Raw genomic sequence first — 25,387 nt, forward strand, 5'->3', positions numbered from 1 at the left:
TGGCTGACAATGGCAACTCTGTAAAAATTCCTTTCTGTGTATTTTTAGTAGAGTTTCTAGTTGACAGTATTTTAGCTGCATTTACATGACACCTTGAGATCGATGCACATAGTTTGAATTGCCAGTTGGTTTTGATTAACAGTAAAAGTTAGCCTGTGTTGTTCGAAGTATTAATATTTGCCATGTCTGAGTCCATTCATACTTCAACAAAAGTACATGCCAAAGCATCCAGTGCCAGAAAATTTTGTGTTCTTTGTCCTAAGGTGGTGTTTTGGAGCCTCAGAAGACAGCTGTAGTAGGAAGATCTTTTTCCTTAAGCTGGAAAAGTCACCCTGAAGTTGTGGAGCCAATGAGATTCAGAAGTGCCACAACCTCCGGGGCCCCGGGAGTGGAGAAAGCAAGAAACATTGTCCGTCAGAGAGCCACAGGTTAGACCTCAGCTGAGTGCTTTGGTACCCAGGCACTCAGTAACACTCAGCTTTTAAATCTGCCTCTGAGGGGTGGCTGCTGCCAAAAGCAACTCAATAATTTACTGCCCCAGCAGAGAGGTTGCACGTCCATGTCGGGATGTCTTGGCCAGTGTGAATCACAAAGTATTTTGGGAAATTCTCTGTGTAAGCTTTTAGTTACAGGACATTGAATTGTGAGTTAAACCTGTTCACTTTAAGGGGTTTTCTAGAGGTACGTGGCTATTTTTATCAGTTCCTAAGAGAGCATTTGTTACTGACAGGCAGATAGCATCCAACTATTTCCTGGCAGCACAAGGTAAACCAGGTATTTAATTAATAATATTATCATTTCAGAGTTGCTTATGTGCTCTCTTTTCTTGGCATGATGAGGTTTTCCTCTCATGTTTACTTCTGGAAAGAGGAAAGCAGGAGGGAGACTGGGATGAGGAATGTTGTGGTAATGACTGAGACCCCAGACATGGAACAGATCTTGGTTTGTTCAAGCATTTCAGCAGCCTGAACCTGGCCTTTCTTTATGTTATGTCAGCATGTTTCCATGTGCTGCTTTGCTGGGGCTGACTCCTGTGGAAGCCCCCTGCTTTGAGCAGGAGCTCAAAGCTGCACAGCTCCCTCCCCAGTTCCTTACCAGGAGAGCTGGAAGGAGGGAGAACACTCTGGGTGGTTTGTGGCTCCATGGCTGAGCCACAGCCTCCAGCCTGCATCACTGAGTGCTTTGGCAGTAGAGCCAGTTCAGTCTGAGTTTTATTTCTAAATTCAGTGAGTCCCTGTTTGTGCTCCAGTGAAGGGTTCTCTCTACTGCTGCAGCATTTTCCCCATTGACACCCTGCCAGAGCAGTAGGGAGAACCTGGAAGTGTTGATCCATGGCTTTTCTTGTTTGTGTGTGTTCAAATAAAAGGCACTTCCACAGTTGCTGTGGATCAGAAATCCCTGATTATTACCCTTTCAGTGTGAGGGTGTTGCACAATATTAACTTACATCTCAGGGGAGAAACCTCTGGGCTTACTGTTGAAAAGCTTTATCCCAAAACTCTGGTTTTTGTTGTGTTGTGACACTCAGAACTGCAATATTTCACAGTGTTCCTGATGTAATTATTGCTCTATTTTTTCCTGTAAGCTAAGCGAAGCCAGTCTATCAGCAACTGTGTCCATCTTTATGAGGCTTTGCCAGCCACTAAAAGTGTACCTCTTCTGCTTCACACTGTGAGCTCTCTCTTCCCTGGTATCTCTTACACTTCTTGCTCTCACAGACTGTCAGGTACTGTACTTTAAAGTCATCTTGGATATCAATGTTCTTTATATTTTTAAACTGCTCTCTATCTGTTCCCTTTCTGTCTGGTTGGTTCTTCTCAGAATGTTTGCAGCACTGCAAGCAAAGCAATTTTTGTTCATGTTGATATTAAAGACTGCCATCAATTGGAAGTAGATCTATATTGCCTTGTAACTAAAGTGAAAATTCCCATGTTTTGCTTCCTGGGAGGGATTTGTGACTCCTGAGTCCTGCCCAGACTCATTACCTGTAGTAGCAAGAGAAAGGAGAGTTCTGTACATGGTGCTTTATGGCCCTGTGGGGATTCCTGCTCAGTGAAACATCTTTGGTGTGTTTTCATCTCAAGTTATTTTGTGGGGGAACGCTGAAATTGTTCCAGTTGGTGAATTGCATTGAATGTTTTATTTTATTACTTTCTGTAAGACATTGGAAGTCGGCTGGTCAGTCCATACCAGAAATGTTCATTTTTGTGCCCGTGCCTCCTGAGATAACTTCCTGAAATACCTACATTGTTTATTAAGTAGTAAAGCAATATTAGAACTTGCACACTGCGGGATAGAAACACTGGAGTGTTACTAGCTTTCTTTTTGTTTTTTTTTTTCCCAAATGCTAAGATAAATTAATTTCTCAAAATGCTGTGTTGCTCTGCAATCTCAAGAGTTCCCATTGCTCCTTCCCCAGTGTCAGTTTATTTTCTCTTGGAGATTTTCATGCCTCTCTCTCCTCCTTTTGTTTCACATTTGCAGTTACAGCCAAACCAAAAGCTGCCTGGTTGGGTTTGTCCTCACAAGCTAAACTGAAGTTATTTGTAGCTCAGAACTTTTTTTACTCTAACTTTTTGCTTTTCTTTATTCCTCCGTCCTTCCCCTCTTTCTGGAGGCACTCAGGGAGCACAGCCAGCTTCTCCCCACACTGCATTTAAGGGAGTTCTGTTGCCTCTGCTCTGTCTTGAGAATGAGCAGGGCCCAGTTGGGGTCTCCAGCACTGAAAACCCAGCTTTGTTCATGGGAACATGAACTCCTCTTCTTTTTAACTCCCAAAATCACTTCTCTCCTTTTCTAGATCTTTTATGCTACTCATGCATCTCTAAACTTTACAGTTTTCTAAGGATATTTTAGAGAACTTAAGTTATAACTTGTAAATTTTATCTTGGGAATTATTAAATATTTGCAAGGGTTGCTTTTTCATAGAGCTTAGGTGAGGAGTTCACAGATGTACATATGAGCTCCTGCAAATATTTTGTGTTGTAATTAAATCAACAGAAGTTGAAGAATCTCAACAGCTGGAAAATTCAGAAGGAACAGAAGCTGCAGGCCTATTTGCAGACCAAGAGCAGCAACTAACTCGAAGCAGCAGCACTTCAGATATTGCAGATCAGATTCCATCTGATTTTTTTCAAGGTAATTCTGATAAAGTGCAGCAATACCGTGTTTTTCAAGGAAAAGATTTGAGATTAGTTCAGCCTCACAAATGCTGCCCTTAATTACTCTGGTTTCCAGCTCTCCTCTAAAATGTTTTTAGCTCATTTTCTTAGTCACTGCATAGTTGGTAAGTTGTTGAAAGAACTTTTTTAAAGAAGTTAGAGACTGTCAATGCAGGATGTGACCTTTTGTAAAGCAGGGAAAATGAAACCTGGAATGTGTGTGCACTTTGTATGTAATTCTTTGACTTTTCACCTGACTTGCATTTGAATTTTGTGTATTCAAGCTGCAGTTGGAGTTCACTTCCTCTCCTGTAAGTATGTTATGGTTCTGAAGGATTTTTCAAAGTTTCTTGTGTCCCATTTAAGTGTTGTATGGCCCTTAACTATAAATATGAGACGTGTAAACATAGCTGAAACTTACATGAGACCTCTTGTGTGTTTTGGTCCTGCAAGTGTTTATAGTTCTTGTTTCCTTTCTGAAACTTGTAGGTAAAAAGGCTGGAAATTCAACTTCCGACTCCAAATCAGTTCAGGAAAATAAGGGATATGTAAAGGAGCATGAAGCTGAGCAAGTAAGGCAAACCCAAAAGAAATGTCTGTGAAGATCCTAGCAGTGTTTTCTTTCTAATCAGAAGCCTTTTAGCATTCAGAAACTCTAGGAGGTGAAAGTGTGAAAAGTGATTAATCCTATTTCTGGTGTGGCATCTGGAAGTGAGCCCTGTAGCAGGTTATTGTCCTGCTGGGTGTGATCAGTTTGTGTCTCCTGATCTCATCAGCTGCTTCTGCAGTTGTATCTCTGCTCTAGTCTTACACAAGGCTTTGGTCTTTTTATGAAATATCAACAAGAAGTTTGTAACTTTTAAAAGATAAATAATTCATGGCTATTACAGAGCTACAGCACGCTGGAATAAATGTTTTATGGTTTAAAGCACTGATGAAAATGCTTCTGTTCAGCACAGCTCCTATCACCAGCCGTGCATGGCAGATGTTAGTGTGAGTTGACATCAGCACAGGCAAACTTCATACATTTTTAATGGCAACTTTTGACTGAACAGTTGAAACAATAAATGACTTAGCCTGATCATCTCTGTGAAATATGAAGGCTGAAAGATTTTTTTTATACCTTAATAAATTTAGATGTGTTTGAAAAACATAGGTAAAAAAAATCTTGCTTTTTGGTGTGAAAACTGAGGTTGTGAAAGGGAGGATAAAGAATGAAATGGAAAGCCTGAAGGACACTGACAAACACTTGGATACTCTGAATATTCATGAGAATGTCTTGACCGGGTTGTGGTTAATTTCTAATGACTGTGTGGGTGTGAAATTTGCTGGAGTGTGGTGTAGTGCTCAGAGCTGTATAAGCTGAGATGGATTCTTTCCCTGCAGGTGCTAATGCAGAGGAGCAGCAGTACAGCTGAGTTGGATCTGAAAGCAGACTTGCAGCAATCTCACGGGTATTACAGAGAGAGGGAGAAAAGTGAGTGCCCCGAGAGTGCTTTTGCCAAGGGCAGCACCTGAAATCTGCTGTGATTTTGCTGCAGTCAGCAGAGACGCTTCTCTGGGGCGCTCTGCTGCTGCAGGTGTGAGCAGCACTGTGCTGTTTGCAGGTGAGAGCGTGAGCAGTGACACGTCCCTGGGCTGTGGAGCTGACGTGGACATCGCCCTGGTGGCCTGGCAGGCGGCTGAGGATGAGCCCGAGGCGGGGCCGGCCGCGGGAGCCGGCGGGGATCCTGCGGCACCGCGCTGGCTCCAGCTCAGCCCCTCGCAGGAGCCCGCCAACCTCACAGGTACCACGGGCCCCACGCTGGGTGTGAGCTCACACCTGTGCCCCACAGAATCTCAGAATAATGATGTTGGAAGAGACCTCTCTAAGGTCATTGAGTCCAACCTATGCCCTACCACCTCAACTAGACTATAGCACCAAGTGCCATGTCCAGTCTTTTTTTAAACACATCCAGAGATGGTGATTGTACCACCTCCCTGGGAAGAGCATTCCAGTACTTTGTTATTCTTTCGGTGAAAAATTTTTTCCTAATATCCAGCCTATACCTTCGCCAACATAGCTTGAGACTGTGTCCTCTAAAGAGGAGCTTGTGCCCCTCACTTGGCTTTTGTGGCACAGGGCACCAAGGGCCCTTCATTGTGCTCATTTAGAGGGGCAGGGGTTTGGATCATCCATTGATTGGCCAGTAAATGATGATCCAGAAAGCCACTGCCCACTCAGCTGAAAATAACTGGGCTTCTTACAGTGGTAGCTGGGCACTCATGGGCCTGCCCATTAGCACACTAATATATGTTTCAAGTGAACAGGTTTAGTTTCATAGCACCATGGTCTGAGGAAATGTCTCACTGTATTTTCTGACTGATAGGAAAGAAGTGGTTCATTCTTTGCCATTTGTAAAGGTACCCTTCATCTGGTAGTGTGAGTCAGATATTAGGTCAGGAGCTAATGCAGTAATATAGGGATGTCTTACAGGCTGCCTTCCTAATGGATACACAATTTCAAGGGTACTTTTTCATGCTGACTTTTGCTTTGAAATATCTGTGCTTTAATGAACCAGCACACCCCTAGTCCAACTGGGACTGCTGCTGTAAAGGTAATACTGCCCATGGTAAGAATGATCATGTATGATAAATTCACTGTTGGTGTGGTGCAAGAATTGCTCCTTTGGGGGTACAAAGAGGAAGAACCACATGTAGCCACCTGGCAGGTAATGTGGAGTGAAAGAAGAGGAGGGTAACAGATGTGTCATTGCCCAGCAGAGACAAAGTGCCCTTGACTGCATTCCTGCCTCAGCCAAGTCACAGCTCGCTCTGCTGTGGAAACCTGATAGGGCAAGGCAGAACAACACTGCCACTGTCACTGAGCAGCAGAGATGCCACTTTCCTGAGCACAGATCTGTAGGAGGTCATTCTAATGTGCTGAATAAATAACATGTGGTTTAGCACTTTGGGGCTTTGTGATGCTACAAAACAAAAAAAAGGAAAAATCCCCAAAGTTGTTTTTTAAATATATTCCAACATAAAAGCATCTGAAATGCCTTTTATTTCACTAACCTTCCTTGAGTCCTCAGAGGACATGAGTTATTTCCTTCTGCCTGTCTAGAGGTTTCCTGCAACTTCCTTCCATGCCTTGGTTGCTGCAGGTATGCCTGGAGCAGCATGGCTGTGCTGCTGTCTGTGACAGGAGAGCAGCTACCAGCTCTTGTCATTAAAATGTGCACTTCAGTGTGGATTTGTACTGTTTAAGAGCATAAATCCCATTACCCTGACAGCCTTCTCCAAGCTCTGCTCTCTCAGGAGCTGCTCTGCATCAGTGGTGATGCCTGAGCACATTCCTCAAGACTCTTCAGCCGTGTTTTTTTATTCCTTTGTCCAGTTGCATTGCCAGGTCTTGCTACACTGTGTGATCTTAAAAAACACCCAAAAAACAAAGAAAGGGCTTTTATAAATATAGAAATATTACCTGTAAGAGCGAGCTACTGATTGAATACATCCCTCAGGTACCTGAATGTTGCATTTAGCTGCATTTGCCTCCCTGCTGAAAAGCCCTCTGGGGTGGGGACAGTGTGGAGTGGCAGTGCTGTGCCCTGTGGTGCTGTCACCTGTGAGCCCCTTTGCTGCTGTGTTTTCCTTTGACTCAAAAGCTGCTCCAGCAATAAAAGAGATAGATTTGGAGGAGAGAATTCTTATGAGATGAAAGATGGTTAGGAGGAGTAACGACCAGATTTTGTTGACCAACTTCATGCTTAGGCTGCACTTCTAATTTACAGACAGCAGTGAGTTCCTGGCTGATGATTGCAGTATAATTGCTGGTGGAAGCCTCATTGGTTGGCATCCTGATTCTGCTGCTGTGCTGTGGAGGAGAATCCTGGGAATTCTTGGAGATGTGAACAACATACAGTCACCTAAAATCCATGCAAAAGTTTTTGGCTACCTTTATGAGCTGTGGTTTAAACTTGCAAAGGTATGTGGTACTTACAGCTAATGATAACGGCACATTTCTTTTGTTGTGGAAATTATTATTAAATGGGATTTAGTGTTAGCACCTGGAGCATAAACATGGTATGGGAGGGTTCTGCTGTAATGGAAGCTTTGTCTTGTTTGGTTTCCAGCAGCAAACTCCCAACAGAGAATCCTGTCTAATGACAAGAGAATTTAAATGGGGTGAGGGAACAGTAGCAAAGAAAAAAGAAGTACAGACATTGGTATTTGTAAATGCCCACAGTGTGACTCAAACTGGCAATGTTTGCTTTGGCCAGGGAGCAGCAGCATAAACCAAGCTTTCCTGGTGGCTTTGGCTGAAGTGGGAGCTCTGTATAGCCCCAGGTGTAGTACCTGAATGTAAATGAAGTAAAAGTAAAACATAATCATGCAAAAAAAAAGAGCATTAAAAAAAGATACTGGTTTTATTAACGCTGTTCTTTAAAAACCATCAGATCCGGGACAACCTCGCTATCAGCGTTGACAATCAGTCAACTCCCTCTCCTCCCGTCCTGATCCCTCCTCTCAGGATATTTGCATCATGGCTGTTCAAGGTCAGTTCTGAAGTTCTCACACAGGAGTATTTCCTTCTATATCCCAGCTGAACGGGTGTGCCTTTAGTTGCCTTATTTTTAACTTCTGCCATCACTGCTGGCCAAGACGTGCCCTGCAAAGGCTCTTTGGAGCTGAGGTAATGCTTTGTGGGAGAACTGCTGGGCACATGTGGCATGGGCTGGCTGGTGGGAGAGGCAAGGAGTGATGCAGGGTTTGTTGTTGTTGCAGGCAGCCATGCTGCCCAGCGAGTACAAGGAGGGCAAGCTGCAGGCGTTCCGGCTGCTCTGCGCCATGATGAGCCGGCGCCAGGACCTGCTGCCCAACTCGGACTTCCTGGTGCACTTCTACTTCGTCATGCGCCTGGGGCTCACCAGCCAGGACCAGGTATGAGCTGTGCTTCCTGTGCCACTGCTGAGCCATGCCAGGGCTGCAGGAGATGCTCCAAAACCTGTGCTATGGGCACAGCAGTTGTTCCGAGTCTCCTGTCCTCAGGAATAAAGCGTTCGGTGTGAGGTGAGGAACAGACTTAGTCGGGCTGTTAAATGATGGTTGTCTCACAGAAGCAGCTCAGTGCTCATGGAAAATCTTAAGAAATATTCTTTGGGCAAAATAAAGACTATCTAAGGGCACTTGCATGTTTTTATAGCTGTAGGAATGAGAGCAAGGGCTTGCAGCTCCACTGGGGTTGGCAACAAAGGGCACAGGGAATGCTCAGGAAATTGTGGAAGTTACTGATTGTGCCTTTAGGAAACCAGACAGGTTTGATTGTTTCTGAGATGATAGAGGGAAAGAAGGAATTGTTACCAGATTCTTGCCCCTTGGTTTCCCTCCTGAAAAGTTAGAACATTTGGAAAACACTCCTTTTCAATAGATAAGAAGAGAGAGACAGGGCTTTTCTCCTGGAAAATCCTAGAAGTCCTGCTCCAGGGTTCCCCAGGTATTTTGTATCCTTCATACTGCCCATCCCTCCGTGGTTTCCCTGGGTATTTTGCAGCCCCACGCTGCAATCCCTCCATGGTTTCCCTGGATGTTTTGCAGGCTGCTGCTGCTCTTTGTTCTTGCTTCCCACTCTTGTGGCTGCATTTGCCTCTTGGTGGCACACTTGACCACAGGTTGGCTGCTGTGTGTGTGTGTCCTTCCCGCCTGTTTTCCTTAGCTGTAGAACTGGATGAGGTGTTAACTGGCAGTGCCTTGGAGCAAGGTGTTGATGGGAAGCAGGATCCTTATTCCTGCTCCTGTATTTCCAGGGCGATTGGGTGCTTGGAGAGTGGGAGACTCTTTATCAGAGAGTGTGTGGGATCGCTGGAACAGGGATCCTAGCATGCTTTCCAGGATTTCAGAAATAAAGTAAGCTTGGGGTGGCCTTTTTAACACAGAGTGGGTTTGTCTGCTAAGCACAGGCATAAATTTCTCCCTTGTAAGGAGTGTTCACAGAAGGAAGGGTAGGAGGTGTCTCATGGATGAATTTTCCTTCTGTATGGATCACTAGTGCAACTTCAAGCATTTATGTGGGAAAGCCACAGAAAGACAGCCCAGCTCCAGGCAATCACCTTGGCTACTTCAGAAGAGCTTTTTTAGGTGGTTACATAATTAAAAGTATTAGAGTCAGGAACCTCTTTGACCTGAATGATTTTCAATATTTTGGTTTACGTGACAAATTTTGTTTGAACTGTATTTCTCTTTTCACTCCTCACTCACTTAAGGATGTGAAAATAGGAAATTGCTGCTGTCTTGTGTAGCTTTTGGTGCTCCTAAAAAGCCAAAATTGTCCAATTTTGAATATGCTATAAATGAGTTCAGTGTTATTCCCAGCAAGTGCAGCTCAGCTTTGCAGCCTGCTCTTGGGGGGTGCATAAAAGAGCAGTGTGAGGGAGGGTGTATTTTATAGGAGGCTCCCCTGGCTCTCCGAGCCCGGGATGTAGCAATTAGCTCAGCAGAGGAGACAGCAGGGTAATGAGCTGCAGCTAATTTGTCCATGTGGAAGTGTCTAACAACAAACATCCCTGGAGAAGTGAACAACTCTGTGCAAGAATTGCATCACCTCTCCAGGTGGGAGAAGCCGGCTGCAGGGAGTGAGCCGCAGTCAGGGAGCGCAGGAGGGGCCCAGGGTCAAGGGCCAAGTGACCATCTGTGGTGTGCCTCCCTCCTGAACTGCTCCAGCCTGTGGCACTGCTCTGCTGCTGGCCTAGTCTGGGCTTTTTTCCTGGTTTTTTTTTATGAATGACATTCATTCAGGCTCACAGCCTTCCCTCCCTGGCCTCTGGCGTGAAGGAAAGAGAACTGGGATGTTCACTACCACGCTGAGGGCTAGGGAAAGTACTTTACCTGTGGTTAGGGGGTTGAAAATCAGGAAATGTTCCTGGGGAGTGGTTGGTAGGGATGCTGTGGGATAGCCTGCTGCAGTTTGGGTGGGCATAGCTGCCTTCTGCTGCCAGGTGAGCCTGATGGTTGGAAAACTCCTGTTGGAGCAGCTGCAACCGGGTGTGTCCTTTGGTTTGGGTAATAAATGCAGCTTTGTTAATCAGCCCAAAATTTGACACTGCAATGCACAGGTTTTGCAAATACCTGAACCAGGAATAGAAATGTATTTTATTATTGCTCTTATATTACTGTTGCTGGCTGCTCACTGTAACAGTACTTTTTGCTTCATTCACCTGAAAAAGTCGATAAGCGTCTCCTTGCTCCACAGCTTCCTTCTTTTTGCTGAATAACAAAAGGACCAAAACAGAATCCCAAGAAGCTACCAACACTTCTCAGAAAATGACATAATTGGGATTCTTCAGCTTGAGTCTTTCTGGCACTTAAATAATCCTCTGAGGTTGCTGGTGGCTGTCTCCTGAGAATTCTGTGGACTTTTGTATTGCCATTTCTTATTTCGGTCTAAATTTCTGTCTAAATTTCTGCTCGTAGTCTGAGAGGAGAAGGAAGTGCAGGTGAGGTGCTTACCTTGTAGGGACACTGTAAAAAGAGGCAGGTTTTCAATCCTTTTTCAGGTTTCAACCCTCTGCTGCTTAGTGTCACCCAATTACCATGGTGAGCATCAGTTCCTGTGCCTGGTGTCACCTGGCACTCAGAGGTTACCTGCAAAGTGAGCAGGGGGGTCACTTGTATTCCTGACTTTGGGAGTGAGTTTAACAAATTAATTTAGAGTATAGTCATGCTTACTTGCCAGAGGACCTCCGGAGTAGGACATTTATGTTTTTTGAGAACATAATCAAAGGTAGAGACTTCAGAGATTCTCTGTGGAAAAGACAATGGATGGCCAAAGGGGGAGACTCTGCTGGTGGCTTTTTCAGTTCAGTGATATGAAGAGCAGAACAAACTTTAAATATGGAATAAGAGGAAAATCACCACAGTCCAGCCAAGCTGGCAGATGTCCTGGGTGATTAAATGTCAGCACAAGCAGCAGGCTTGCCTGTAGAGCACAGCCTGGCTGCAGCCAGGGCACTCAGCAGCTTTGTTTTAGCTCAGTTCCTTTTAGCAGTGCAAGGATGCTGTGGATGAGAAGCTCTGTCATAGAGGTGCTGAGGTACCAGTGCCCATTGTCCCCAAGTTGTCCCAAAGCCTCTTTATTTGTTCCAAAGGCACTATAGGTGATGATGGAAAGGAAGTTGCACCAGCTCCAAGCTTCTGTAGAAACACCCACTGGAGCTCTCTGTGTGGAAAATGGCTAATTTGTAATAGGAAGCATTTCTCAGCAGAGCTGCTACCAGAGAAGGCATTAATTACCTCTTTGTGTTATCATTGGTCTGACATTAAAAAAAAAAAAAACCTGGCGTTTGTGGGCTTTTTGTATCTTTCTGCCTTCAGAGGTACAAGTGACAGCAAAAAAGGCTTCAAGCACTTTCTTGTTCTTCAGCAGAACCTTTCATACCCTTCACCTTACCTGCATGACACCTGTGTGCCCTCTGTTCTCTTTGGTGGTTGCTCAGCACGCCTGGGCACTCCGTGGCTCATTGCTGTCAATGCTGTTCACCTCTTTTCACAGCTGTGCCCACTGGGGATGGGGCTGGGCTGCAGCCCCACTCCAAGTCACCACAAACTGAGTGCCTGCATCTGCCCAGCTGTCAGTCAGCAGCCAGGAGCAGCAGCAGCTGTGTAAAGGTAGAATAAGTGAGTAGCTTTGCTTTTGTCCCCTGTGGAACGGGTGCTCCTTGCCTGGGTTTCTGCCTGATGGTGTTGTACAGAAACCATCATGCTGTTTAGATTCTTTAAACTGCCATTTAAAATGAAATAACCTTAATCTAGTCTATTAAGGCTTAAGATTCCCCTATTTTAGCTTCTCGAGATTTCTTTCCAATGGATGCCATGATTTTCTCCCTCTTTTAATCCACCCCCTTATCTCATTTCCTGTGGAAAATTTGTCTGTGTGCTCCTATTATGTGCTTTGAGTGCTTTGAAAAAGTGTTAACAGACAGCATGTTTCCAGTAGGGACAAACAAAAGTCCAAATGCCAGGGTCTCATAGGAACTCTCACATCCCCCTCTGCTTGCCCAGACCAGGCTAAGTGGGAAGTGCTGCATAAAAGAACTGTAAGATTGACTGGAAGCAAGGGGGAGCCAGGTCCTGCCAACTGCAGGAGCTGTGCACTCTGGAGTGATTTTGGTAGTTTTGTTCTTTTCTGTTTATTTTGCTGTAATTCATTTGGCCTTCCTCAGTTGCATCCATCCCACCCAAATTCTGCTCTTGTGGTCTGTCAGAGCTCAGAGCAGTGCTGCCACAGGCACTTGGGAGAGATGTGTGTGGGGACACAAAGCCACCTCCACCTTCCAGGCAGTGCCGTGGCCTTGGCACCCCCACCCTTGTACCTGTACCCACTGCGTGCTCTGTGTGTGCACAAACCAAAACATTTATTCTAGTCCTTTATCCTATTGCTCTCCCCACTTGTGAAGGTATCAGACATGCTCCAAAATGGGAGAAATAAAAAAAAAACTCCCTCTGTTGTATTCCAGCCTCGAGGGACTTGGGCTACAAAATGTAACTGTTTTGGGGTTAGGTTTTATCTGGCATCTTAAAATTGAGTTTTCTGATAAATTAATCCTGGGTCTCCTGAGGTTGTCAAAATACTTCATAAATTTGTGTTGGAACTTAATTTTTTACGAGTTAACTCTTACCTGAATCTTCATGGTAGGTAGGAAGACTTGGCATAAGTAAATGGAAGCATTTGTTCCTTTAAGGTAGAAAAGGGAAGTCTTAAGCCTTCTGTAAATTAATGATCTTTCCCGTGCCTTAGATCTCAGCTCAGGCCAGTGAGGTGTCTGCTGGTGAGGAACAGAGTGAACTTTCAGTGAAAAATCCATGTTGTTCCTGTGGAGGGACAATTGGAAACATGAGGAAGGCAGCTGGCAGGCTATTTGGTTACACCTGTAATCTGCAAAATCTTGAACAAAAATTAGGTGAAGAATATTTTTGCAATTGACCTTTCAGTGAACTTGCATAAATTTATTTCGCTTACTCAGTGGATGTTTACGACCTTATAATTTGAATTACTAGATTAACCTACACTGAAATATGATGCCATTTATAGGGTTAATGCATTTGAGAAGGACATGCATGCAATTGCCCCCTCCTCTCGCCTCTTCCCCAGCTTTAACACCACAGAGCATCATTCTGAATTGAAATAGTCCATAATGGTCCTTTTTTTCACTTTTCTTTAACAACATGAACACTAAATTATAGCTGTGCAATTATGTAAACAATGGAAATGCTTCCAGAATGAATACTTCCTTTTAAATTTTCATTTTGTGTAATTGCTGAAAGGTTTGGAGCCATAATAAACCAAAATTATTTTACACATTTATCGTTCTAAAGGTCAATTATGAAAGAAGTAAAGCAACAACACTGTGCAGAATGAGTAAACCAATTTCCACGGCCATCACCATATGTTTTTCTTATGGCTTGTGTTTTCCAGTTGCTGTGTACATAGCATTCAATTAAAGTGATTCATTGACCAGGCTGGGAGCTGCTACCCGGAGTTTACGTTTGCAGGGAGGGAAGGAAGCCCGGCTCTGTTTGAATTACCTGATTTTGCCCTATCACTGATAGCACAGATGTCCTGGCTCCCTCGCCCTCTCGCAAGCCTCTCTCTGCTGATAAGCTCGCTGAGCCCCCAGATTGCTGCCCCAAATCCTGTGGTGCTGTGAGCTGGGCTCTGGCTGGGAGAGGGGACAAACCTGGCAGGCTACCTGTGAGCGCTGTCCTGGGCTGGTGCTGACCCTCCCCAGGCAGGGGACAGCCTGCCCAGCCCCAGCTGAAGTGCAGTGACCCAAAGACCCAGGGTGATGTGCTCAGTGCCTGGGGTGAGCCCGGCTGAGCAGGTTTGGTCTCCTGTCCTCCCTCGGGAGATGTGTGTCCTGCCCTCCCTCCTGGGTGTGTGTCACTGCAGCCAGCAGCCTGCACTGGGAATTTGAAGGGAAGCCGAGGGCTGCTTCATGAGCTTTTCAAAGGGGATTTTTGAAATGTTTCTTGCTATGGAAAATGATTTATTTTTAGTAGCACTACATCTCGTAACTGGCAGGTAAATCCCTGCAGCCTTTTGGACTCTGTGTGCTGTCACAGCATTGGTGTGTGACAGTAATGTTTTTGTGGTTCTCCTTGTCCCGCTGTGGGAAGTGTTGTGTGCAGGGATCCATGCCCTGGTGTGTGACAGATGGGAGCTCTGGGGTGAGGACAGGAGTTAATGCAGTTGTTTGGAGCAGCTCCCCGTGCCACCGCCTCCCCAGCCAGGTTAGCCCGGGCTCTTTTATTGTGGCACATGTCAGCAGCAGCCTGCTCCCATCTGCTGCCCTGCTCAGGGCCAGCCCAGCCTTACCTGGCCCTGCTTTACAGGTGTGTTGTGCTGGACCAGCAGGGAGCGTTAATCAGCCCTTAATTATAACAAGGTATGTCCTTTGTTCTGCGCCGACCGAGAGTTTACCAGCCGCTTTATGAGCCGCTGCATCCATCTGCTCCGCTTCTCAATGTTTGCATTGACCCATATTGACTTAAAATGTATCAAAGGAAGTGATTAAAACAAGTTTAAACATTAACTTGAGTGGCATTTTATCTTATTCAGGAAAGTGAAAGCATTATCTGCTACTATGTTAAAAACTAATACTGTTTATGTGAATATATAGCAGTTTCTTCATAGGATACTGGTGTTGCAAACACTTGGTGGAACACGAAGTAGGAGCTGTGTAGGTGTTTAGAGGGCTTTGAGAAAATAGTGGTGATGTTCAAGCATCTCTCTATGAAGAGAAAATTGGGTTTGTCAGCTTTAGCTTCTGCTGTAGGGATTGAGCATGTGTTTGTCAGCTTTAGCTTCTGCATGAGATTGAGAGGATCTTATGGGGGTCTCTAGCTCAGGCTGTCTTTGACACATCATGAAACCAGTAAGGATGGATGTGGAAAAGGGTTTTCCTTTGCAACTTTTCAAAAATTTTTTGAATGGAAAATAATTATTTACTCAGTATAGAAATAGCTTGATATAACTCTTCAGCAAATAGTGTCATAGGTAAAGGATTATATAGATTTTATACCTAATTTTAAACCTGCTGAAAGCTTGCAGGGAAGGAATCTTAAGTCAAGTATAGGAACTTTGCTCTGATTTGGAGAGACTGAAGACTTAAAATGTGGAAGGATTAGAGACGAAAGGCTGATCTGGAATGTGCTCTGTACCACAGGGTGATGGCGGGCAGAGCTGGGGCTGCTGCTCTGTTCCTTCAGGGCACCTGAAGAGGGGAGCAGGCCTGGTGGGGGCCAGCTCGTGTTCTTGTGGCATGGAATTCTGAGAGATGTGAGGAACTCACTCCTCTGGACTGCTGCAGTGCTTCATCTTTAGTCCATTCAATGTTTGCATGCTTGAATCCAAAGTCTTGTTTAACAGAATGGTTTTGTTTAGGCACAGAGAGACATGAATGGTGATGTGGGCTTTGAACAGGAATTTAGGGGTACAAATGTTTCCAAAATACCAAATGCATTTTGGCTACTCCACACCTCTGAAGTGGAAGGTCATGATTACGTGGAGGTCAGTTTGCACACAGTGCTCTGGGAATTTGCACCTCAGTCAGTGTGGGACTGGGGAACCTCCAAGTTAAATCTTCTCAAACCTTAAAGTTAAGTCTTCTGACACTCTCCTTTTTGCTTTCGGGCTTCCTAACTTTTCTCACAGGTGCCTTCTCTTGCAGGACATCCTGAACACTGTCATAAAGCACTGCCTGCCATGGTTCTTCTTCCTGGGGCTGCCTGGCTTCACAATGCTGATCGGGGACTTCCTCGGAGCAGCAGCGCGCGTGCTGAGCGCGGACACGCCGGAGGTGAGCGCGGCTGGCTCAGCACAGCCACGCTGACTGGGCTCTTGGGATGGATGCTGGGGTGGGAAATCCTGGGAGAAGGCAACACACTGGTGCTGCAGAGGTGTTTGATCCAAAGGCTGAGGTGTGAGGAAAGCGTGTCCTGCGTGCCTGTAGAGCCGTGTGAACACCACTGCAGCGAGCAGACAGCGAGGAACTCTCTGGATGATGCAGCATCTCAGGCTAAATGTTAGCACTAACAGAAATGTGACTCTAAACGATTAAATTATCAAACGATAAGTCAAATAGCAAGTCAATGAGGGGCTGCCAAAATAAAGGTAAAGGTCTGGCAGTCCTGGGAGAAACAGGAAAGCTCTGTTGCATGTGAAGCACCAGCTCACAGGAGACTTTTTGGTCTGTTCTGGCTCAGGACTTTTGCTGCTGCTCTTGACATTTGTGTGGCTGAGCAGGTGGCCCTGTGCAGGGCCACAGCCCTCTCCTGTTTCAGCAGAGCTGGAGTGGTTATCCAGTCACGCTTCTTCTGTCAGCCCTCAAAGAGCTTGGTCAGCCTTCCTGTTGATCCAAAGCTGAAATGCTAATAAGAAATGGATGCTCAATTTTCCAGGGAAAAGCCATAAACCAAAACACCCCCTTCCATTTCTCCTGTGTGCATAAAACTGGGTGTGCATTGCATTTTCAACATTACACAGTAGTTAATGTGTTTATGTCTCATGCTGTGGTGCTTTTGATGGCTCTGTTGGAGCAGGGATCTCTCTGCACATTGGTATCGCCTATTTTTTTTGCGACTATTTCTGCCTGCTTGCCCTTCGCCAGGCTCCCCGCTCCGAAGCTCACACCATCCTTGGTGCTCTTGTGTGCTTTCCCAACACCTACCAAGGAATCCCACAGCTGGGACCCATCTCAGAAGCTGGTGAGAGCATCACAGGGACTGCAGATTTGAAGGTAAAACCACATTTATTGTAAATCCTTAGGTAGCCTAACCTGGTTTCCCTATGCAGTGACTTAATTCCTGCCCTCACACAAACCTCTGTTGCTTTTGATAAATGTGAGGCACCACAGTGATCCGCTGCTCAAAATTAGGGATGGCTGGGGAGGAATCTCTGAGTTCCTCATGTGTGGCCTGAGCAGGCAGAACCAAAGGGGATGCAGAAATCCCTTCACATGCTTGCCTCCTGTTCTTTCTTCTTCGTCAGGCCTTGGAGAGTCACTGGAGGTATCTTACTTCTAAAATTAAGACAGTTTTGTCTTTTTTCTACTAAATAATACACTAAATTTTTCGTAACATGTTTTGGTTAGAACCTAAACACTACAGTTTGTGTGGAGTGACCACCACTTGTTTGTAACTGCCCCTTGACACTGTAAATTAATTGATTTCCTCTTGCTGCCTGTACATTAGTTGTAAGCTGATTTGATTTGTCCTCAAGGGCCTGTATGTTTGAGTTGTAATCAATGTTTCTCCCTTGACAAAATACAACTGGCATGAGGTAAAGATGCCTTAGCAGCAGATGGGGAATTAAAGTGACTTCACCTGTAACTGTGTCAAAATTAAACAACTTTAAAGTAGATGTATGAAAAAGATGCTTATTCTAATTTATTTTGTTGTTTTAGTGTTGCCTCATAAATATTTTATTGAAGAATGCCACGGAGGAGCCATGTGAAGCTGCAAGGTAAAATACTGAGTAAAAGACATGGGAAAATATCATAGAATTGGTTAGTTTGGAAAAGACCTTTAACATTATCATGTCCAACCATTTATGGCTTGGAAAAGTCTTTCTTGCTGCTTATCTTGTGCTGCTGCCTTGTGGTTTGATCCTGTGAGGTTGAGCCTTAGTCTGCACCATGAAGGTGCTGGCCTGTCATGCTGGAGAGGAAAGAGAGATCTCATCTCTGTGCATTTTTTCCCTTTTTTTCCCCCCTAAATATTGCGCTAAATCTCCTGACCAGCTCCGTTTTCCTTTTCCCAAAGATGCATAGCCATCTGTGGCCTCGGCGTGTGGATCTGTGAGGAGCTCATGCAGTGCACAAGCCACCCCCATGTGAAGAAAGCCATCAATGTCATAGGTGTGACACTGAAGGTATTGCTGTGGTGGGCTCTGATCACTGTGCTTTGGGGAAGAAAAGGCATTTCCACTTTGCAAATAATCACTGATAATCTGAGGCACAGGCTGCTGCTGTGGTGTCCTGTGCAAGCATGCAGAATATTGGCAAAAATAACCTGTGTGCCCATAGACTCCTTCCCCAGCAAACTCATGTAAAAGATCACACATACAGACAGTATCAAACCTGCTGGTTCCTGATGCTGACCATGGGATCTCACAACACTAACAATTTTTATTCTTTGCAGAGATGCAAAATAATGAAATGTACAAAAACTGAATGCAGTGTGTTGTACCTGAATATTTTATTTGGCTTTTAATCACCTTTTTTCGTCCAGTTTTCCAACAAGCTGGTAACTCAGGTAGCCTGTGATGTCCTTCAGCTGCTGGTGTCTTACTGGCAGAAGCTTCAGGAGTACGAATCCTCCCTGTGCCGGAAAATTACGGAAGTACGTCAGAATCTTTAAAATGTTTGTATGGAAATTATATGCAAAGTTGTCTTAATTCTCCCTTGGGCTGCTGTGATTTTGTTACCTTCTCCTTTTTTTATTGTGAGGGAGGTACTTGCTACACTCCCTGGACCAGTGTAGGTCCCTGGTTTGTAGCGATTTGTGTGCAAAATGCTCAGTAAAATGTTCTCATTGATTGGCACACGCAGTTGGGTGCTCCTTGGAGAACTTAACCTGTCCCACACCCTGTGGAACAGTCTTCCACACCCTGTGGAAGGTCTGTCTCTGCAGAGGAAGAAGCTGAGTGCCTTTCTGACACTTGGTTTGTTTGGCTGCAGATCCTGGTGGCCACCATCGCGTTCCTCCTGCCCGGTGCCGAATACTCCTCCATGGAAGCAGATAAGAAGGTGTGTCACTGAAAAGAGCTGTCTCCATTCTTTGTGCTGTTTGAGGGGGGTTTTAAATGAGGTCGTTCCGAACCAGAGCTGAATTTTAAACTTTCCAATTCATACCCTAAAGTCTGGGTATATTTAATAGAGTGTACCTAAACACTCTGGTCTGTGTTCTTGTTCAGTTCATAGTTTCACTGCTGCTTTGCTTGCTGGACTGGTGCATGGCACTGCCCATGAAAATGCTGCTGGAGCCCGTGTCTGCTGGTGCTGTGGAGGATCAACATGCATCCAAAGCTCCTTTGCTGGATTATATTTACAGAGTGAGTAGGGGGAAGAAAGGTGATTTACTCTGCCTGGCTGTTTAAAGATGCCTTTCACGCACCCAGAAGGCACAGAAGCAGCTTTGTCGAGCACTAGAAAATCATGTCATCCAGGTGAGAAGTTACAAATGCAAAATGTTAAGAAGATAAGATTAGAGATGTCGAACAGACAGGGGATGGTGAAGACAAAGGTAAAATGCTTAAAACAACGAGCTGGGGGAAATAATATTTGCAGTAGTATTTGGATTATTTGAAGTGGACTGTTAAAATACAGAAAAAGCCCTGAAGCGAGCTGTTAAAAGCACAGAATCAGTGCAGATGGAGACTGTTAATTTAGAAATGCTGAATTTGGACATGGGTGGGTTGTCTAGTGTGTTAGAACTGGGGGTACTGCTCGCTGGGTGTGTTGGGGACTGTCCCAGGTTGTCACTGGCTCCGTGCCCCCGCAGGTCCTGCACTGCTGCATCAATGGCTCTAGCACCTACACGCAGCAAAGCCACTATGTGCTGAGCCTGGCTGACCTCTCCTCCTCTGACTATGACCCCTTCCTGCCCCTGGGGAACGTCAGGAGCTCCTCAGAGCCAGCCCAGTGCCCGTCCCCCACCGATTTGGGCAACCTGCTCACCGTGGCTGAAGGTAAGGGCATGCCCAGAGTGTGGGCTGGGCCAGCATGTGTGTGCAGCAGTGGGAAACAGTGTTCCAGGCTCCATCTCTGCCTTGGAAACGGGCTTCTCCTTACTGCACGTAGCAGCTCCTTCAGAATTGGGCACGTCCCTCTCTGGATGAATTCCAGTTGCCTCTGTGTTGGATGTTTGAGTTCATTGCCAGCACTGCTCCTTAGAACAAATTTATGTTTAGAAGGTGTAAAGGGAAGGAGAAACACTGTAAACCACAGAGAAACAGTTTTACACTGAATATGAAAAAACATAGAAATGAGGAGGTTTCTGGCTATAAAAGAAGTAACATTCCCATGGGAGAAGTGGAGGCACAGCAGTAGCTCAGAGCACAGTCACTTTATGAAATAACTGATGGGTGTGCCTGTGCTGAGGGGACCATCTGAGCATCTAGGAAGTCTCTCCCTACCTCACTTCCCACCTCCCAGGGATGGAGGAGCATTGCTTTGCAGTGACATCTCTGGTTTGCCTTGACTTTTCTGCTGTGCCACCCTCCTGTTCTGATGGCTGTGGGGATGTGGTGAAGTAAAACTGTGGAATAGGTAGGATTTCTTGGAAAGCTGTTGGAAGTATTTCCTTGAACAGGAAGGATCAGCAGGTCACATAGGGCAAACTGCTGCAATGTGGCAGAAATCTGCAGGTGCTCCTTTTGTGTTGCCTCTTGCTGCTCTTGCTGATCCATTGTGTTTTCCCTGATGGTTTCAGAGAAGAGGAGGAGGAATCTGGAGCTGATCCCTCTCACAGCGAGGATGGTCATGACTCACCTGGTGAATCACCTGAGCCACTACCCGCTCAGCGGGGGCCCCGCCATCCTCCACAGCCTCCTGAGCGAGAACCACGACAATTCCTACGTGGAGTCCTCCGAGCTGTGCTCGGAAGTGTTCCGCAGCCCCAACCTGCAGCTCTTCGTGTTCAACGACAGCACCCTCATCTCCTACCTCCAGATCCCCACCGAGAAGAAGGCGGGAGCCGAGCCAACAGCGGCGCCGCCCTCGGACGTGCGGGTGATCGTGCGGGATATCTCAGGGAAGTACTCCTGGGATGGCCGGGTCCTGTACGGGCCTCTGGAGGGCTGCCTGCCCCAGCGCAGCACGGCCGCTGCCTTCGCCATCTCCAGCGACCCACAGCAGCAGCATGGCCTTTGCCAGAGCGATGGCTCCCAGGTGGAGGAGGGAGAGGACGCCCTGGACCAGCTGCTGGAGAGGATCGGGAGCAGCAGCCCCGAGTGCCTCCCGCACCCGCAGCGCAAGCTGAACGAGCCGGCGCCGCCGCCCTGCGGGATGAGCGCCGAGCAGGAGCGCGCCATCACCGAGGCCCTGCTGCAGCAGAGCGCCCAGGAAAGGGAGTTCATCCTGAAATGCAGCTCGGACTGCAGCATGAGCGTGGCCCGCCAGGAGCCACCGCCTCCTGCCCAGCCCCAAGCCTCCTTTTATTTCTGTCGGCTGCTGCTGAACGACTTGGGAATGAACTCCTGGGATAGAAGGTAGGAAGGGAGGATCCAGAACGTGCTTAGGGTGCTCTCCTGACTTTTTACCCCCGACACGCTTAAGAAAGCGAGGATCATATAGCTGGGGGTAAGAGCAGAGTTTTGAACTTCAGTGGTGATTTGAAATACACACCAATAGATTGTGTATAACATTAATTTTAAGAAATCATATCATATTAATTCTCTTAGCTATTTGGGTGATGAAATACTGTGTCTCCACTGTGTTGTGTTTGCCTTCAAACCTTTCCTATTTTTTTCCAGGAAAAGCTTTCATCTGCTGAAGAAAAATTCAAAGTTGCTGCGAGAACTGAAAAATCTGGATTCTCGCCAGTGGTAGGTGATGTGTTCTGAACACACCGGTGATAAGGTTTGTGTTTCCCAAGGAAGAATGAAGTTTCCCAGAACCAAAACTTCATTCCTGTTGAATCCAAATATTGGTATGAAAATTGGACTGTTTGTTTCTCCAGAGTTCTGTGGCCCGAATGGAGAAGCCACCTGTGCCGATACATTCGAAAAATATCTGCAGCATTGCAGAGTTCTGAGTTTCTTCTTTCCCAACAATTTCCACATCAAATGCACTTTACATGTTTTCAGATAAGCCAGCTGTCCCTGTCAGCCTTGTAAAACTTTGCCCAAGGTCTGAAAGTCAATAATGCCTCTTCTGCATAGTATGTCATCACCCTGTAATTAAAATTCTGTAGGTCAAATTATGCTCCCATTAACACCTGTGCCACCTCGCTGTCTCTGCAGTGCTGCACAGATCTGAGTCATTAACCCTGTAATTAGAATTTGGCCACCAGTTCTGTGGCTGATGTACAGGAGGACCAGGCTTGACTCTGCTCTCAGAGCTGGGGTGTCTCTGCAGTGAGGTTTTGGTGGCAAAAAAACGGGGGAAAATCTGAAAGTGACTGATGTATTTGTGTGCATAAAAGAAATCGACACACAGAGCTAAATGTGGGCACCTGGTCATATGTTTGGAGTGCAGGGTGATCTCAAAAATAATTTTGAGTTGAAGCTTGTTTAATTTTGATTTCTTTTTCCATCTCATTCGTTGCAGTCGTGAGACTCACAAGATCGCCGTGTTCTACATCGCTGAGGGACAGGAGGACAAGTGCTCCATCCTGGCCAACGCCAGGGGAAGCCAGGCCTATGAAGATTTTGTGGCTGGGCTGGGCTGGGAGGTAACAGCCATAATTTAGACAAGCTACCTTGTTGCTGGTGGCGCTGCACAGTTTTTAATTCACAAAAAAAAAAAAAAAATTGCTACACACTGATGCTTAGCTACTTTTAGCTCTTGACATGGTCTGATCACACTCAGCACAGGAGTTCTTTATGACGTGTGGGTTTAGTTTGCTTTGTCAGAAGGGTGTGCCATAATCTAAATGCCATGGACATTTTGGTGTTTGGGAAATCCAGAGTAGCTGCATGTCACATTTAAGGATCCAAGTGCCACAGCGAGATGCAGCATCCTCAGGCTGGTGCTATTGGGAAAACAGACAAGCCTTTGGACTAAGGCTTGACTTCAGAGAGGTGTTTCTTCTGAATGAACTTCTGGAACAATTTATTCTAAGGGTGTTTTTTCTGTACAAATATTCAGTTTCTTTCGCAGTTTTTCTGTTTTTTTCTCTCTGCCTTTTGTGATGCTCCTGACAGTGGGAGCTGCCAGCCCCACACAGCCCTTAGCCAGCAGTCTGTGGCAGAATGCTGTTGTTTCCTTGCTGCTGTTTGCTGGAGGAAGGTAAAATAGCTGGATAGATAATGACTCAGAACCTAGTTCAGAGAGATTTACTTTCAGTAAATGTCGAATACAGGCACGGGAAAGACAAATGTAACGGAAAGATGGCAGAGCTGTAGGGGAAGACTTCTTTTTGTCTGGGGTGGCTACAGAAACCTAGGGCGGTGATTTCATTAACCTTGATAGAGAAGCAAATCCTGATGACGTGTCAGTGCTTTCAGGTGGCTCCTGTTTGTGCCTTTGGCTCCCTCAGGTCGACCTCTCCACGCATGGTGGGTTCATGGGTGGCCTGCAGCGCAACGGCAGCACGGGGCAGACCGCGCCCTACTACGCCACCTCCACCGTGGAGATCATCTTCCACGTGTCCACCAGGATGCCCTCCGACTCAGATGACTCACTGACCAAAAAGGTAAAGGCTTTGCAGTGTGTTTCCATCAAAAGCTGGAAGCAGCCTTTGCTGACTGGCCCTGGCAGGCTGTGCCTGCGTTGCCACGTGGTGCTTCTGCAGCTGGGTTAGCTGAATTAAATGGCATCTAAATTCTGGGTTCTGAAACGCAATTAACATTTCCATGGTAGCCTCAAATGCCACCGTGGGTAATAATATTAGCAATAATTTCATTTGTACATTGTCTGCCTGCCAAAACTGCTGTAGGTTGGTAGAACAAAGCAACCAAATGCAGCATCATCAAACTGTCCTGTGGGGAGCAGCGAAAGGAAAGAGGGCTGATAGGCTCAGGAGCCCAAGCAGCCAGCTCAGAGTTCAAGATAGCAGCCAGTTAGGCACAGGTCTGACAGGCAGCCTCTGCTTCAGACAGCCAGAACCCAGCCCAAAATTCTGTTGGTATTGGTACTTAATTGTTTGTCTTTCCTAGCAAGGAGCGATTGCAGGTTATGCTGTTTGCCAGCTGCTGTTTAGACCCAAAGATTTTTGGGGCATATGAAATCTCTGCCTTTTTAATTAGGATGGGTAACTTGTCCTGCAGAGGTTGTTAGCATGCATCAGTAACGCTGCAGCAGCCATCCAGTTGGTTTCAGAATGATGTGTGCTTTTCTTTGAAATATAAAGGTGGAATCTCTGATTACTGGTTCTGAAAAATTGCCCGGTGTTTCACACTGAAGTCAGATCTTGTCTTTTTTATTGTGATATCTGTCATTAAAAAAAAGGACAATCAGCAAAATGATATGTTCCTCTTTCTGTATGTAAGTCACTACCTTCATGGATGCAAGACTATGGAGAAAAGTACTCTGAGTGCTTCAGGAAGCAGCAGTGGGGTAGTGGTGTGTAGGACAGGGCTGTAGGGTCTCTGTGACCGTACCAGTGTAGGACTGTTTGTATTTTTATTATTCCTGACCAGTATTTGTCCAGCTGCTAGACCAAAACTCCAGTGATGAATGATTTACAGTTGCCCTAGGCAACATACTCCATATTCCTGTGCTCCACTTCTTGTACCACGAAAAAATCTCTGGTAGTGCCTACTTTGCTTCAATTTAAGCCCATTGATTCTTATCCTATTTCACGTGGATGTGAAGGGCAGATTATTTTGCAGCACACTTATGCACGTCTGAGAACTGCTGCCATGTCTTTCCCAGACTTAGTTTTCCTGCACAAACCCTGGCCATTTGTTTAGTCCAACCTTCCCTTGCAAGTCCTGGGTTTTGTGGAAGCCTGGCAAAGACACTGGGATATGCTCTGGCTGTTGAGTAATTCATCACCTGGGAGAGGAGAGCACAGTGTGGCAGAGCTACCAGAAGGGGAAGAATGGGATTTAGCTGCAAACAGTCCACTTATTCTCCTTATATTCATCTATGTTATGAATTATCACAGACACTGAGGGTCTCGTTATTCTATTTGTCTTCCCTGTGTTTGCTCTAAGAGAATTCCTTCTCTGTGAGAAACAGAAACCAAAAGCATTTAGTAGCTGTCAGTCTCCCAGTTTTGTAGCGCCAGGAAACCAGGCCAGCTCCAGCACATGCTGTCTACAGAAAATAACTGCAAAGGAGTTGCTCTGGGACCTTTTCAGAAAACCTGAGGTCTGCTCTAGGAATGGAGCCCTGCAGGGATCAGACTGGGAATTCCAGTGAAGGACAAATCTCTGAGCAGGCTCATGGACCCGAGGAGCTGCAAGCAGTGGCTCAGACCAGATGACTTCCAGAAGGCTTTTCAGTGTGTACTCATCCGTGGTTCCACTCACAACAGTTTCATTCAGTTTGTCACAGCTTCTGTTGTGAGCAGACATGCAAGTCT

The 25,387-nt window shown here is 45.9% G+C and overlaps 1 protein-coding gene across 2 annotated transcripts in view; it reads left to right on the top strand.

Annotated features, from left to right (window-relative positions):
- RALGAPA2 (Ral GTPase activating protein catalytic alpha subunit 2) overlaps positions 1-25,387 on the top strand; it is an 83,423-nt gene that overhangs the window by 23,529 nt on the left and 34,507 nt on the right. Inside the window, exons 9-29 of one of the 2 annotated variants that reach the window (XM_030945222.1) lie at positions 264-428; positions 1,585-1,725; positions 3,000-3,137; positions 3,650-3,732; positions 4,547-4,637; positions 4,768-4,947; positions 6,934-7,127; positions 7,600-7,698; positions 7,928-8,083; positions 15,865-15,993; positions 16,804-16,932; positions 17,599-17,657; positions 17,957-18,065; positions 18,425-18,535; positions 18,874-18,942; positions 19,110-19,247; positions 19,697-19,883; positions 20,627-21,404; positions 21,669-21,740; positions 22,465-22,588; positions 23,396-23,551. In XM_030945222.1, coding sequence (XP_030801082.1) covers positions 264-428; positions 1,585-1,725; positions 3,000-3,137; positions 3,650-3,732; positions 4,547-4,637; positions 4,768-4,947; positions 6,934-7,127; positions 7,600-7,698; positions 7,928-8,083; positions 15,865-15,993; positions 16,804-16,932; positions 17,599-17,657; positions 17,957-18,065; positions 18,425-18,535; positions 18,874-18,942; positions 19,110-19,247; positions 19,697-19,883; positions 20,627-21,404; positions 21,669-21,740; positions 22,465-22,588; positions 23,396-23,551 — 3,308 coding nt within the window. The remainder of the gene's footprint in view (positions 1-263; positions 429-1,584; positions 1,726-2,999; positions 3,138-3,649; positions 3,733-4,546; positions 4,638-4,767; positions 4,948-6,933; positions 7,128-7,599; positions 7,699-7,927; positions 8,084-15,864; positions 15,994-16,803; positions 16,933-17,598; positions 17,658-17,956; positions 18,066-18,424; positions 18,536-18,873; positions 18,943-19,109; positions 19,248-19,696; positions 19,884-20,626; positions 21,405-21,668; positions 21,741-22,464; positions 22,589-23,395; positions 23,552-25,387) is intronic. The other variant, XM_030945223.1, reaches the window with a different exon arrangement.

Source organism: Camarhynchus parvulus, chromosome 3, assembly GCF_901933205.1.
Source record: "Camarhynchus parvulus chromosome 3, STF_HiC, whole genome shotgun sequence".
In the NCBI taxonomy this organism is placed as follows: Eukaryota; Metazoa; Chordata; class Aves; order Passeriformes; family Thraupidae; genus Camarhynchus; species Camarhynchus parvulus.